The sequence below is a fragment of the Phyllobates terribilis genome, unplaced genomic scaffold (genome assembly GCF_046119375.1).
Source record: "Phyllobates terribilis strain yellow unplaced genomic scaffold, ASM4611937v1 Scaffold_11__3_contigs__length_659146591, whole genome shotgun sequence".
NCBI lineage: Eukaryota > Metazoa > Chordata > Amphibia > Anura > Dendrobatidae > Phyllobates > Phyllobates terribilis.
The window spans coordinates 257,409,028-257,423,992 of NW_027362771.1; the positions used below are offsets into that span (position 1 = coordinate 257,409,028).

Here is a 14,965-nt window from a genome sequence, read left to right on the forward strand (position 1 = left end):
CTCCACTGCCCGGGACAGCATGGGGCACGATGAAGTGATGTCATCGTGTCCACTGCACAGATGCAGAGGGGGAAAGATGGGACCGGGAGCATCACCTGACGCTCTCTCCTTCATCATTGCTTTCAACTGTATCGGCTATTAACGGCATGCCACTGGCTGGGGCCCCCTGGGTAAATGCCTAGTCTGCTTGCTCCTAACGCCGGCCCTGGGTAAGTGGGCCACTACCATCTCAAAGGTAGCAACCAGCTTTTCTCACAAACATATTATTGGACCGCAAAGGGCCCTCATAATGTTCTTGCGCAGGGGCCCTCTTTTGTATGTGTCCACCCCTGCGGGAAGCAACGGTATATAATATAACAGCATCTACACCCAGACACAGACCACACATAAGGAGCCACTGACCCCAGCAAAAGGATAAAGCAATATACTAAAGGCTGCAGTGGTAGATTATAATAATATATCACTGCAGACCAGGGGCGTAACGATCGCAATCGCAGGGGATACAACCACGACTGGGGCTGGAAGGAAAGGGGCCTGCTTTTAACTGTATCCACTTTTTCATGATGCGGATAGAGTTTCAACACTTTGGTGGAGCAGAGAGCTCTTGGCTCTCTGCTCCGTCACTAGCTCTGATGCTTGACAGGCTGCTTAAAGGGGTTGTCCAAGCTTTTCACAAAAGTAAGCAGTCACTCTCTGTGACTGAGGACTTGTGAATCTTCACATCATGTGCAGCCCACACTGTGAGGATCCTCTGGTGCCAGTGGTGGCAAAACCGAGCTGGCATGTGATTGCAAGTCAGCGATATGCCTGCTACTGGCCATATTCCAACTAAACATGCGTGGCCTCTCTTATTTATTGTATTGGGCATAATGTGGGACTCAGGGACACAGGACAGGCAGGGATGAGGGATAGGAAGGGTAGGCACACGCCTAGGACACTGCCTCCCCGAGGGGGACGCACTTTGAAGAGAAAAAAAAGTGCCATGGCTGAATACCTGCGGCTGCCCAGCATCTTCAAACTTCAGACTTATCCAAAGCAACTTGCAGTTGTAATAGCCTCAAAAGGAGGCTTTACAAAATAGTGACTTTAGAGAGGCGAATAGTTATGCACACTGAAGTTTACAGTTATTTTCTCCTAATTATTGTTTGCTTCACAATAAAAAGAAAACCCAATGTTCACAGTTGTAGGCATGTTCTTTACATGAACTAATGCAAACCCTCAAAAAAACAGTGAAATTCCAGGTTGTGAGGTAGCAAAACACAAAAAATGCCAAATGGGTTAATACTTTTGCCAGCCACTGTAGAAATAAATCTTAAATAACTCAGTCGTTTAATTTTCCCACCTTGCCACTAAGGATGCCAATCTTCCTTTTTTACTTGGGAGAATGGGGATTCTCAAACCCCTTGGAACAATTTTATGCTGTAAATAATTCTGTCGCCCTTGGATCCCCCAGTACGACAAATACAATCCTTATAAACCGAGGTCAGTTTTTTAAACGCTACATTCATGGATACGGATAAAGGATGTTTAATTGCGTTTCTGCACCATTTCTGCATCTCTTGGCAGGAAAACGTAGCCTCAAAAATGTTGCTTTTTTGCTGCGATTTTGCTGCATTTTTTTGCTTGCGTGCATTCAATGGATGAAAGATGCAGGTAAAAATGCACAGAGAATTGACAAGCTGCAGATTATTTTCTGCACCAAATCTGCAAGTCAAAAATACTCAAAGTGTACATGACACTTCAGGTTTCTCATTCACATTGCTAGCATCGGGTTTTGCAACCAAATCTGCATGGCAAAAATGCACCAAATCTGCAACGTGTGCACACAGCCTATAAATGACCATCACAAGTTTACTTTATATCTAACAGTTTATTATTTTGGCTGAATATATCTTGTGGACCCACAGTAAGACTAAGGCCACGGCTCCATTATCAGTGTTCGGTCAGTATTTTTTCTCAGGAGTGGGAGCCAAAACCAGGAGTGGGTGATAAATGCAGAATTGGTGACTTGTTTCTATTATACCTTTTCTCTGATTGTTCCTCACCTGGTTTTGGCTCCCACTTCTGAGAAAGAATATTGACTGAATACTGACCAAATACTGATAGTGTGGCTGTGGCCTAACAGTAAGTGCAGCCTTCCCAGGCCAAATCTGTAATGTTGAGACCCTTACAACTTGTTATCATGAATAGTTACTATAAATGGAAAGTAAATGAGGCAGGACAATGGCATAGTAAGGTGATGCAGAAGATGGCAGCTACAGCACAGACTCGAAACCAAAAGTTGAGAACAGACTTAGGCTGTAGTCACATATCTGGGATCCAAACTCCACAGCCTCATTGACATATTTGAGGCTGTCAAGTACAGGTCAGAAAAACAGCGGCCAGTCTGTATATCATTAGGATGCCACACTGCTCCTAGGCATTAAACTCTAGATACTCCGTTCTTCTTCAATGATAGCTTATTTTGTTGATAAAATGTCTGCGTGTTTCTGGATTATACCGACCCCTTCGTCAGGACTATTGATGATTAATTTGAATGAATTTCAGACATAGGGATATTGGGAAATCTATTAGGCTGTTATGGACCCAAGTATATTACAGTGTTCATGGCTAACATTATTGATATTAACGATATATGTTTCCTTTCATTTACTGATGTTCTTTTCCATACTGTTTAATAGAAAATTTAAGTCATTAATAAAAACTTGAAGTCATTTATATATTGAAAAGGGACTGTATGATGTAGAAAATCACTTAATTAAAAGAAACATATACAGTAGTTTATATCAGTAATCTGAGTCAGACTAGATAGCAGCAGACTAAATTCCCTGGTATCGCTATGCTTGAAATTCATTATGACTTACCTGGATCCCAGTGAATTTAGCTTTCCCTCACACAGCTCACGGAAACGTTCCACATATCAATCTTGCATAAACGTAAAAGACATAAGGGAACCAATATTACTCTTGAGACACTCATGTATCCTCCTCCCCAACCGCAGCCTCCACATCTAAGACGCTAATCTCTGTAATACTGCATATTGTTAATGAAAAAAATCCCAAAACGGAGGTTAAAGGGAACTCGTCATGTCCCAAAATGATGTTATACGGCTCATATGGGGTTAATATGCAGGTTAATAGCATTCTATAGCTGTGTGGCACAGGTACTGACAGCCCGGCTGCTGGGAGAAAATGAACTTTATTCATCCCGACAGCCTCTGACTTGGGCCACGTTCACATGCTGACTATTTGGTCAGTATTTTACATCAGTATTTGTAAGCCTAAACCAAGAGTTGGTGAAAAAGTGATAAATACAGAAGTGGTGACGTTTTTCTATTATACTTTCCCTCTGATTGTTGCACTCCTTGTTTTGGTCTACAAATACTGATGTAAAATACTGATCAAATACTGAACGTGTGAACGGGGCCTTATAATAATAGAGGAACGGCTTCAGACACCGCTCAGTACATAGTGACTGACTGCTGTAATGATGCCCCGGCACTGACTGACAGCCAGGAGTGCATCAGTACAGAGCCAGCTGTCAGTTAATGCTGGGGTGTGGTTACAGCCACCAGTCACTATGTACTGAGTGGTGCAAGAACGGACACAGACAAAAGAGGGCCCCATTGCAAGAAAAATATATAGACTAATTGCAGTCCAATAGCACAATTCCACCTGAGGGATGAGGAAGAAGTGGGCCCCTCATCCCTTGGGACCCTCTGCGGCTGCACAGGTTGCCCCAATGGTATGTCTGTCCCTGGACTGGGGTGGTGACTGAAGCCGCACAAGAAATATCTGCCTTGTGAACCGGGAAAGGAAAAGGAAATTTAGATAGATGAAAACACAATAGCAAAGTTTCTATCATAAAAGTGCTGTTTATTTATACAGTAGATATTTATCAATGATAATGAAAATTCTTCATTATGGTGAGAGGCAGAATACTCCTGTAATCCAGTACACATATTTCTTTAATGCACAGATGAACTATAATAAACAGAAATTTAGTGCTATAATATACAATATTTCTAATAGGCATATGAATGAATGGATCAGTTATTACATTTCTAGTCTCTTAGTGTACAGAAGCTAACAATTGTAACAATGCTGTATTCTGTCAGTTGCTTGGCTCCGAGTGATCTAATATTCTGCACACCATTATCATCTTTTCCAGGACAGCTATAACCTGTAAAGAACATAGGTGCACAGTGAATGGAAATTGTTATAAACAGATTGGAAAAAGTTCAGTAATCTGATTTTCTGCTGTTGGGTAACATCACCATTAGTACTAATGCATTAGGCAAAGTATTTTTTATAGAATAGTCTTAACATAATAGGAATCATTATGGAGAATATAGCCTTGTACTTTAAGGCCACGTTCACACGTTCAGTATTTGGTCAGTATTTTACATCAGTATGTGTAAGCCAAAACCAGTTGTGGGTGATAAATACAGAAGTGGTGATGTGTTTCTATTATACTTTTCCTCTGATTGTTCCTCACCTGGTTTTGGCTAAGAAATACTGATGAAAAATACTGACCAAATACTGACCGTGTGAACGTGGCCTTAAGTAGTTGATTTTCCACCTTACTTTGTACCATATGCTTAGGTGCCAGGTGAATATCTTTCTTTCACTTTGTACTTGTGTAGGCAAGTACCGTAAATGTCAAGTCTACAAATGAATAATGTACTCATTCCTTCAAAAGTGGATAAAAAAGCAATTTACCAATGAAAAAAAATCTTACATATTTCATGATATGAATTCAAAGTGCATTGTTGTCAGCATCTGAAAGTGGTTAATGTTCCCAATTTGTAGTACTTGGTTATACTCGTCCTGAGATGAGAACACAATGGACACCCACATCCATACAATATGGACTTCTGAACGGATGTGACACATACACCTATTTAGCTGATATTTAAAAAACGGAATTAAAATGGAATATACTTTACAACATTTTGATGCTTTGTGTGCTAAAATAGAAGCCGTTTCAAAGTAATGAATTACCATTAGTGTTGAGCGAGTATGTTCTATTAACCCTTTCGCCGAGTATGCTCGGGCCGAGCTCCGAGTATTTACAGCTGCTCGGTGATATGGTTGAATCGCTCCCGTGTGCATGATTTGCAACTGTTTGACAGCTTTATTACATGGGAGGAATGTGTAAGAAATAGACATTCCTCACATGTAATAAAGCTGTCAAACAGTCGCAAATCATGCACACGGGAGCGATTCAACCATATCACCGAGCAGCTGTAAATACTCGGAGCTCGGCCCGAGGGTACTCGGACAGAACATACTCGCTCAACACTAATTACCACCTTAAGTGATACCCTGACATAACGTAGTTGCCGGTAAAATTCCATGAGGCTGATACCGCCTCACATATTTTAGAAGCTTCCTAATGGCTTTATATACTTGTCAAATAACTTACATTTAAGATTGCAAACCAACTTCCATAATTCTTTGTTACCTTTACACTGAATAACTACTGCCATGGGGTCCAGGAGGTAAGTGTTTGGCTTTGGTATTTACTGCGGTTTACCATGTGCTTGCTGCAGGTCATCACTCTCTTTTACAGCAGCAGTTTTCACAAAAAAATGGCATGTTAGAAACCCACATGTTCAACCAAGAAATCATATTTAGGATAAAAAAAGTGTTTAGAAATAAAAATCATAGGTAAATGGGGCAAAACTATGATTTACTACAGTATATCACTGAAGGGAGATTTTTACATTATACATCATGACAGTGATTGTGTCTCGCCACATAGACCGGCTCCACCCTTGATATGTGACAGCTCCATGCACCTACTAATAGCTGTTTAGATGATTTAACAACTTTATCACAATATTCTATCTGTACATTATTCTTATACCCATAACTATTTATGTGAAAAATTTAGTGCAGTTAATCTCAATTTATAAGTGATTGCTGTGGCACAAATACAAAACATGTTATCCAGTCTAGCTATCAGTTTTCTATACCAAACTACACATGAAAGTCTTTGTGGGTTGAACACAAAAATCCACATATTTTTGGGCAGCCTATATATATATATATATATATATATATATACACTCTTGATATCGCTCCTCATACACTTTGGAGAGATGGCGGTACCACTGGTCAACCACCAAATCAATGTAACGCCAAGCTGTTAGTATACTTGCAATGGCAGGATACTGTACATGATGCCACTTCACATAATCCCAGGAGTAGGATCAGTGTGACCTTGCCTCGTGAAGGCCTCTTCATGGCGTTGCCCATGTGGTTTCCAAATGGAGACCAGAGTCTGGAATAGAGCAATGAAGGTATATCCTCTTCAGTGGAGTTCCTTTTTTGTTTTAGATGCACAGGACATTCTTCTGGAGATCATACGGGCATGCTTGGAATATTCCTTCGCAAGGGAACATCAGTTCTACTCCCGGGATTATGTTGTCGGGTGGCATAAGCAGCTGGACACCACTAGTCTTCGTTCCAAGTACACTAACTGCTCAGCTTTACATTGATTTGGTCATGTAACCAGTCGTGCAGCCATTTCTCCAAAGTGTCTCAGGAACCATTTTTCAACACAATGCCAAGCTGCATTTTGCTCATTCTACTGTGAGCATCCTGTGTGGCAGAAACGATCTACCATGGCCTGTAACATATCCACACTTGTCTCTCATCAAGCTGGGACTTTATTGGTCAAAAATTGTAACGGGAGCTGCCAGCAGCAATCTTTATGATTTGTGTGTCCAAGTGCATTCAGCATGGTAAAACATTCCTTAGACAACCATTACTAACATCATTGATAGCATGCCAAGGCATGCAAGTGTGTGTATTTCAGTGTGTGGTGGTCATACTCAATACTGAATAAATCCAGATATTTTGAAAATTTTGTTTCCAGATTTTCAGCATTTGCAAATCTAAAAGGGAATCTGTCAGCAGGTTTTTGTTACCTCACTTGAGAACAGCCTGATGTAGGCAAAGAGACCCTGAATCCAAAGATGTATAATATAGTTTACTGGGTGCAACAATTCTGACACAGAGCTTTTCGATTAAGCAATGTGGCAGAGCTCAGAAAGCTAACCTCGCTCAGACTAGGCTCTCAGTGTCCATAGTCTATTGATAGTGAGCTGCTTATCACAGAAGGGGGCGGAGTCAGGCAATTGCCCATGTGCCTGACAGTCACAGCAATGTTAATCACAAGGTGATTAAAGCTTCAGTCTCATTAAACAACACCACATAGCCAGACATGTGACACATTGTTGAATTCAGCATTTTAACCCCTACCTCATGCTGTCATCAGATTACATAGCAAAAACCTGCTAACAGATTCCCTTTAACATGTCTCCCATCCTGTGATTTCCAAAATAGCCACAAATTTTTGTTCTTGGTGTCGCAATTAAAATGTTGAGGGGTGTATATATTTCTTGTTACCCCTATTCTAGACAGTTAAACATACATTTTCTCTTCTGCACCTTTCCTTCAAATATTAATGTAATATATAACTTCTCTATTTATTTGATATGTTGACTTACATACCTTTAATACTTTACCTTTCTTTAGGATCTAAAATGAACCTCAAAAACACTCATTTCAATTGGTATTTCATCTGCCGAATAGAAACCTATGATGATGTAATGTACAATGTCCTGTCAGTGATTTCTGGTCAACAGTTTACTATAGAAAGAATGTCCCAATTACTTCTCTCCCATGAACCCATCTTATAAATCTGCACACAGTTAGAGATAAGAAGCACAAAAAAAGTATGTTGTGACACAGTTTGTAACATTTGCTGTCATCTGCAGGAAGTTACCGTAACTCTGCACCCAACATGGTAAATAATAGTATTCTGGCAGTAAGGCTGTGTGCCCACGATGCGTTTTTTAAGCGTTTCCGCAGCGGCAAAAACGCTGCAGAAACGCTTAAAAAACGCATGGTAGAAGGCCTGCCATGGTCCCCAATGATAATCCGCATGTGCTGTGCACATGCTGCGGAAATTTCCGCTGCGGATTATCATTGCGGAAAAAAAACGCAGCATTACCAATTATTTTGCGGAATTGCTGCGTTTTCACCGCCATTGACTGGCATTAGAACGCATGGATTATGCATCACTGTATATGTAGATGCGCATTCCATGCGTTCTAATGTGCGGATGGTACCCAGGTCTAGAGAAGAGGAGACTCTCCTCCGGACCTGGGTACCATTGAAAACTGTAAAAAAAAGAATAAAATAAAAAATAAATATATACTTACCTTCCGGCAGCCCGCGGTGCGCTCCTCCTTGCTTAGCAGCAGTTCGAGATGGAATGAAGGACCTGCGCTGACGTCAGAGTCATGTGACGGGTCACGTGACGCTGACGTCGGCAGGTCCTTCACTCTACCGCTGCCGGCAGCCGGGACGGAGGAAATCAAGACTGCGGGGGCCATCGGAAGGTAAGTATACATTTATTTTTTTATTTTTTGACATTCTCTCGGGTCACACTATATAAATCCATGCTGTTTGCATGGATTTATATAGTGTGACCAAGTTGTCAAGCACTTTCCAAGTGATGCTGAAATCGCTTGGAAAGCGCTTGTCAACCCGTATGCGGAAATGCATGTGAAGAACGCTTCACTTCCGCTTGTCCCTGGCAGGAAAACGCATGTACAATCCGCATGTACAATCCGCATGCGTTTTTTCTGCCAGGGAGACGCAGAAACGCTCAGGAAAAAATCCTGAGCATTTCTGCATCGTGGGCACATAGCCTTAAGGCCACCAAACAGATTAGATGGTTGTCAGCCAAACAATGGTCTGGCTAATCTTTCGACCAGAAGTCATCTCGGCCAGCTATCCAATATACAGGAGCGCTCATTCTGCGGAGTGCTCCTGTGTCCTCCATGACATATCTAGTGACAGCTTTTCTCCAGGAAACAATTTGATTGGCAGTCCGAAATTGTTCATGCTGGATAGATATTTAGATTGTCCGGAGTTCCCATACACATTAGACTGTCGTCTGAACCCATTGATATCGGCAGGCTAGGCCGACATTAGTCTAATGTTTATGTGGGCTTTAGCACATGTGAGCGTTTCCAAAACCTCTCCTTGTCAATGATGCATAATAATATCTGTAGATGGCAATAGATCAGTACAAGTCATTGTTGGGGTGTACAAGTCATTGTTGGGGTATACAAGCCACTGGTTGGGTTAAAAATTGGAGGATCAATTCGCGGGGCTCTGGTCCATCGCCCAGGTCAGTAGTCTCTGGCCGCTGGATGGGAGGCTTGCAAATCTTCTAACTTCTGGGATCTCCAGTGCGGCTCTTGATTAGGTTAGCTTGACGTCATGATTGAAGCATGACGCACAGGTGACATCACACCAGCCCAGCTAATCAAGAACTGTGCCAGAGTTCCCAGAAGGTTAGAGATTCGTGAGCCTCCCGTTCAGCAGCTAGAGACTATTGACCTGGCAATGTATCAGAGTCACATGAATCAATCCCCCATCTCTAGTTGGGGATTACCATTTAAATGATCGATTCTTGGTTATTTAACACTGACCTATTCGGCAGCGCTGTGCAGAGATTGTCATCACTCACAATAGTTCTTGTTTATAAGGTTGTGTGAAGTTATATGTTCCATTATTTGTGGGGGGGGGGGGTTCATGACTCTTTTATGAATCAATATTTTATTTAAATCCCAACCAATGTATAGAATCAACATGCCATTTGTTCAATATGTCTTGTAATATTTATTGTGCTCTTTATGTAGATACTTATCATACATGTAACCAGAGAAGGCCTGCAGAACATCTTTCACAGGTTGTCCAAGGACAGAAGAAGTGGATGGTCACCATATGGCCCTCTAAGCCATGAAATAGGTAGATTCGGCTTATGAGTTTGGCGTCATGATGATCAGCTGTGCTTGTCTGCCAACATTTACATTCTGCACACTTTTGGTTTTATGTGGTTTGGTAGATTCCTGACAAGAAGCCTATAATTATCTGGGATAGACCTCACTAGGACACAACGCAGATGTGATAATATGGGAACCTTGTGAAGACAGAACTAGGTCATTTCTCAAATGAGATGGAAAGAAAGCTGTCACATGCTCTATTCTATACAAGTCTTGTGCAATGTGCCTATTCATCCACTGGCAAACTAATTACACTAAGACAAAGAGAAGGTGTTACTTTTCTATGTGGTCACTGGAAGACTCATGCAGCTTGTTATTGATGTTCTGCTGGCAGAGAAATGGAATAGCAGCTTTATTGTGTTCCCTATATTTCTGCACTGTGCTGCACTTAGATTTTATTCTGTGCAACAGTTACTAATTCATGTATACGCCATATAACTTTGAAGGTGTTTTATGTTAATCATTTCAATTTACTGAGATAATGACTTTTGTGTTTTCATTGGCTGTAAGCCATAATCATCAACATTAACAGAAATAAACACTCAAAATAGATCACTCTGTTTGTAATGACTCTATATAATATATGAGTTTCACTTTTTGTATTGAAGAACTGAGATAAATTAACTTTTTGATGATATTCTAATTTAGTGAGATGCACCTGTATATATGAAAATACACTGCTCAAAAAATAAAGGGAACACTCAAACAACACATCCTAGATCTGAATGAATGAAATATTCTCATTGAATACTTTGTTCTGTAAGAAGTTGAATGTGCTGACAACAAAATCACACAAAAATCATCAATGGAAATCAAATTTATTAACCAATGGAGGCCTGGATTTGGAGTCACCCCCAAAGTTAAAGTGGAAAAACACACTATAGGCTGATCCAACTTTGATGTAATGTCCTTAAAACAAGTCAAAATGAGGCTCAGTATTGTGTGTGGCTTCCACGTGCCTGTATGACCTCCCTACAACGCCTGGGCATGCTCCTGATGAGGTTGCGGATGGTCTCCTGTGGGATCTCCTCCCAGACCTGGACTAAAGCATCCGCCAACTCCTGGACAGTCTGTGGTGCAACGTGACGTTGGTGGATGGAGCTAGACATGATGTCCCAGATGTGCTCAATCTCATTCAGGTCTGGGGAAAGGGCGGGACAGTCCATAGCTTCAATGCCTTAATCTTGCAGGAACCGCTGACACACTCCAGCCACATTAGGTCTGGCATTGTTCTGCATTAGGAGGAACCCAGGGCCAACCGCACGCACCAGCATATGATCTCACAAGGGGTCTGAGGATCTCATCTCGGTACCTAATGGCAGCAGATCACTCTCCACGGCGTCTCCAGACTCTGTCACGTCTGTCACATGTGCTCAGTGTGAACCTGCCTTCATCTGTGAAGAGCATAGGGAGCCAGTGCCGACTTTGCCAATCCTGATGTTCTGTGGCAAATGCAAAGCGTCCTGCACGGTGTTGGGCTGTGAGCACAACCCCCATCTGTGGACGTCAGGCCCTCATACCACCCTCATGGAGTCGGTTTCTAGCCGTTTGTGCAGACACACGCACATTTGTGGCCTGCTGGAGGTCATTTTGCAGGGCTCTGGCAGTGCTGCTCCTGTTCCTCCTTGCACAAAGGCGGAGGTAGCGGTCTTGCTGCTGGGTTGTTGCCCTCCTACGGCCCCCTCCACGTCTCCTGGTGTACTGACCTGTCTCCTGGTAGCGCCTCCAGCCTCTGGACACTACGTTGACAGACACAGCAAACCTTCTTGCCACAGCTCGCATTGATGTGCCATCCTGGATGAGCTGCTCTACCTGAGCAACTTCTGTGGGTTGTAGAGTCCGTCTCATGCTACCACGAGTGTGAAAGCACAATAACATTCAAAAGTGACCAAAACATCAGCCAGAAAGCATTGGTACTGAGATGTAGTCTGTGGTCCCCACCTGCAGAACCACTCCTTTATTGAGGGTATCTTGATAATTGCCAATAATTTCCATCTATTGTCTATTCCATTTGCACAACAGCATGTGAAATTGATTGTCAATCAGTGTCGCTTCCTAAGTGGACAGTTTGATTTCACAGAAGTTTGATTTACTTGGAGTTATATTCTGTTGTTTAAGGGTTCCCTTTATTTTTTTGAGCAGTGTACTAAGCTAATTAAAGATTAAAATCAACTGGGACTGATATCACGTCCTTGTATTACAGATAGGTGGCAACTTCTTCCGAATGTGATTTTTATTGACTTTGGCTCCGATTAATCAAGATTGGTGTTTTTCATGCCAGCCTTGATGAAGAGTATGCTGGAGAAAGATTAGCCAAGTTTATTAAGAGGCGAGAACATTCTAATAAATTTGGCGCATCTTTCAGCTGCCATTCAGCGCTACAACAAATGTACTCCATTCAGAAACTGCAGTATATTTCTGTCGTCATTTATTCTGCAGATTTTATGATTAATGTGTTGTCCCTGCTAGGTCACACCCTTTCTCGTATACGCTCCATCCACTTCTCGTAACGTTGCCTGAGGTGGCCAGGACTGGCATAAAAATGTCAAAAGTTGCAAAATGTTTACACAACTGTGACTTCTGCAAAAATGTTGCAACTTTTGAAACAATTTTACTCCAGACTTCTGGTGAAAACAATATGATGAATGGGTACGAGGTTAATGAGGTTTTTACATTGCGTCAGAACTAAAACCAATGACATGATAAAGGAACTTGCTTCCGCATAGGACAGAGTCCTTAATCATAACATTAACCCTGTGCGAAACACATAGAAAACGGTTTTTAGTCATATGATGTAATCGTGGATTTTAGTACTGAAGATATAAAGTCAAGTTATAACAGTCTGAGCTATTATTCTTTTTAGGACTTGTCATACCCTGGACATAATGATGCACAAGACCCTCAATTGCAACACTTTTATTGGGGGAGCTGCCATTTCCTTTATGCCTGTATCTGTCAATGATTCATATCACTGTGGATCCAACCCTCTTTTTGCTCTTTGTATGTGTAGCTTTGTCCGTGTGTTGGATACTTACACTAATATAGGTTTCGTCTTTATTCTTTGTTGTGTTGATGCCATATTAGTCCCTTATAAAAACTAATCCTGTCCTGGAAACAATGTAAAAATCAAGCAAAGTAGAGTCACGCTCTATAAAAACTCTAGAAAATGTTGTCGTGTAGTCAATGGGGTGACATGCTTACTGTTTCATTAACTTTCATTCTAAATGAGGCAGTGTACAAAACCATGCTAAGCCTACCCGATTAATAGAACTGCTGAGGTCCTTGTGGGAGGGAAGCCATAATGTATGATTACCCTACAAGTAGCGTATGTATTTGATCCTTTAGCTTAGCATCTACAGCTTGGAGAAGACATAGCACTGATCCATCTATATCAGAATAATGATTTTTTTTGAAGAATAACTGTTTACTTAGGAAGAATTGCAAATTAGGTCAATCTTTCTATAAAATCACAACTTTCCTCACAGAGAAACCTGCTTAATAACTTAAAAAAAAAATAAAAAAATATCACGACGTTAAGTGTGGTCAGCAAGCTATTGCAAAGCAGTCATGGATTGCAAGCTCTTCTGCCACTAAGGGGCTTATGTTTTAAAAAAAATAAAATAAAGTAAATCACAGAATATGCTTGGCATCTACACAAAAAAACAGACACATTCTCTGTGGACTGACCACAACTGTGCTATTTTTTTCTCTCGCCATCTTCTCCAATGCCGTTTTTGTTACTCAGGAACTTGGGTCACTTATGTCCATGTTTGTTCCGAACAGTGCAACCAGCTGTTCTTCATAATTTGCAATGTTCCTTTTCATTATCTCCATACAGGGTCCCAAGAGCCTTTCAAAAGCTTGCACGTCCATGGCTGGGAGAGAGGAAAAGACACAGTGGCTAATTATTCAGTAGTACTTTGCCACAAGGCAAATATATTACCTAGTTTAATATAAAAAATTGTTTCTCTTTCTCTCTAAACAATTATTATTTTTATGTGGTACTTATATAGCACCATTAATTCCACAGCGCTTTACAGACATTATGGACACTGTCCACATCGGGGCTCACAATCTACATTCCCTATCAGTATGTCTTTGGAGTGTGGGAAGAAACCAGAGAACCTGGGGGAAACCCATGCAAACACGGGGAGAACATACAAACTCCTTGCAGATGTCCTTGGTGGGATTTGAACCCAGGACCCCAGCGCTGCAAAGCAACAGTGCTAACCACTGAGCCACCAAGCCAGATCCTATCCCCTAAAATAGCTAACTAGGACACAAATAACACTTTAGTACAAGATAAAAATATATGTTACCTAAGCATTTTACACTTCCAACAGCGTATGCAGAGGCAGCTCGGGGTTTGTTGGTCACCAAGGCAAGCTCTCCAAAATACTGCCCCCTGGAATACCGAGCAATTTCTACTGCTTCGTTCTGTTCTACATCTGCTTTACTCTAAAAAAAAAAAAAAAAGGAAAAGTATTAAAGATTTCAAATATGTAAAAATAAAAATATCTAAAAAAATATATGTAATGTAATATCTATTCTCATATATAAAATACAATGTAACAGCACCAAAATATTTAGTTATGGGTGCAAGGTCTTTTGGATAAATACCCAAATCATCCAACACGATATAGAAAAAGAAAAAGGGCAGCACTCCAACAAACTGGGCAAAAAAATAGACATTTATGACTCCGCGTGGCTAATTAAAGGTGGACTTTTTTGCAGTTTGTTGAAGTGCTGCCTCCTCTTTTTCTGTATCGGCCGACAAAAAGCAGCATAACAGGTCAAATGATAGCAACACTAGGGTACTAAACCATGTTCAGGAAAAACAAATTATTCTCAATTGTTAAATATATGAGAAAAAATAAACATTCATGTTTTATTCTGATGCAACTTCCTTCTATGCATTTCAAACAATAGCCCTTTATCATGAGTACATGACATGACACAGAGGCATATGGGAGGTGTAGACTTTATGATGTATTTTTAAACTGTACCTCCCATGGAAAAACAAGCACATTGTAATCAATGACTCACAGTAGCAATATAAAGCAGTACAAGCTGTGTGCACATTTTGAGCTTTAA

The 14,965-nt window shown here is 41.1% G+C and overlaps 1 protein-coding gene across 3 annotated transcripts in view; it reads right to left on the reverse strand.

Moving 5' to 3' along the window:
- Positions 1-3,913: 3,913 nt before the first annotated feature.
- Positions 3,914-14,965, reverse strand: part of PRKAR2B (protein kinase cAMP-dependent type II regulatory subunit beta) — a 180,758-nt gene continuing 169,706 nt past the window's right edge. Inside the window, exons 10-12 of one of the 3 annotated variants that reach the window (XR_012251236.1) lie at positions 14,191-14,329; positions 13,559-13,746; positions 3,914-4,182 (exon numbers count right to left, since the gene is read on the reverse strand). Coding sequence is in view for 2 of the 3 variants with exons in the window: in XM_073652218.1 (XP_073508319.1) it covers positions 13,613-13,746; positions 14,191-14,329 (273 nt within the window). In the remaining variant the exon portion in view is untranslated. Of the gene's footprint in view, positions 4,183-5,200; positions 13,747-14,190; positions 14,330-14,965 lie in introns of those variants that run through there. The other 2 variants (XM_073652218.1, XM_073652217.1) reach the window with 2 other exon arrangements.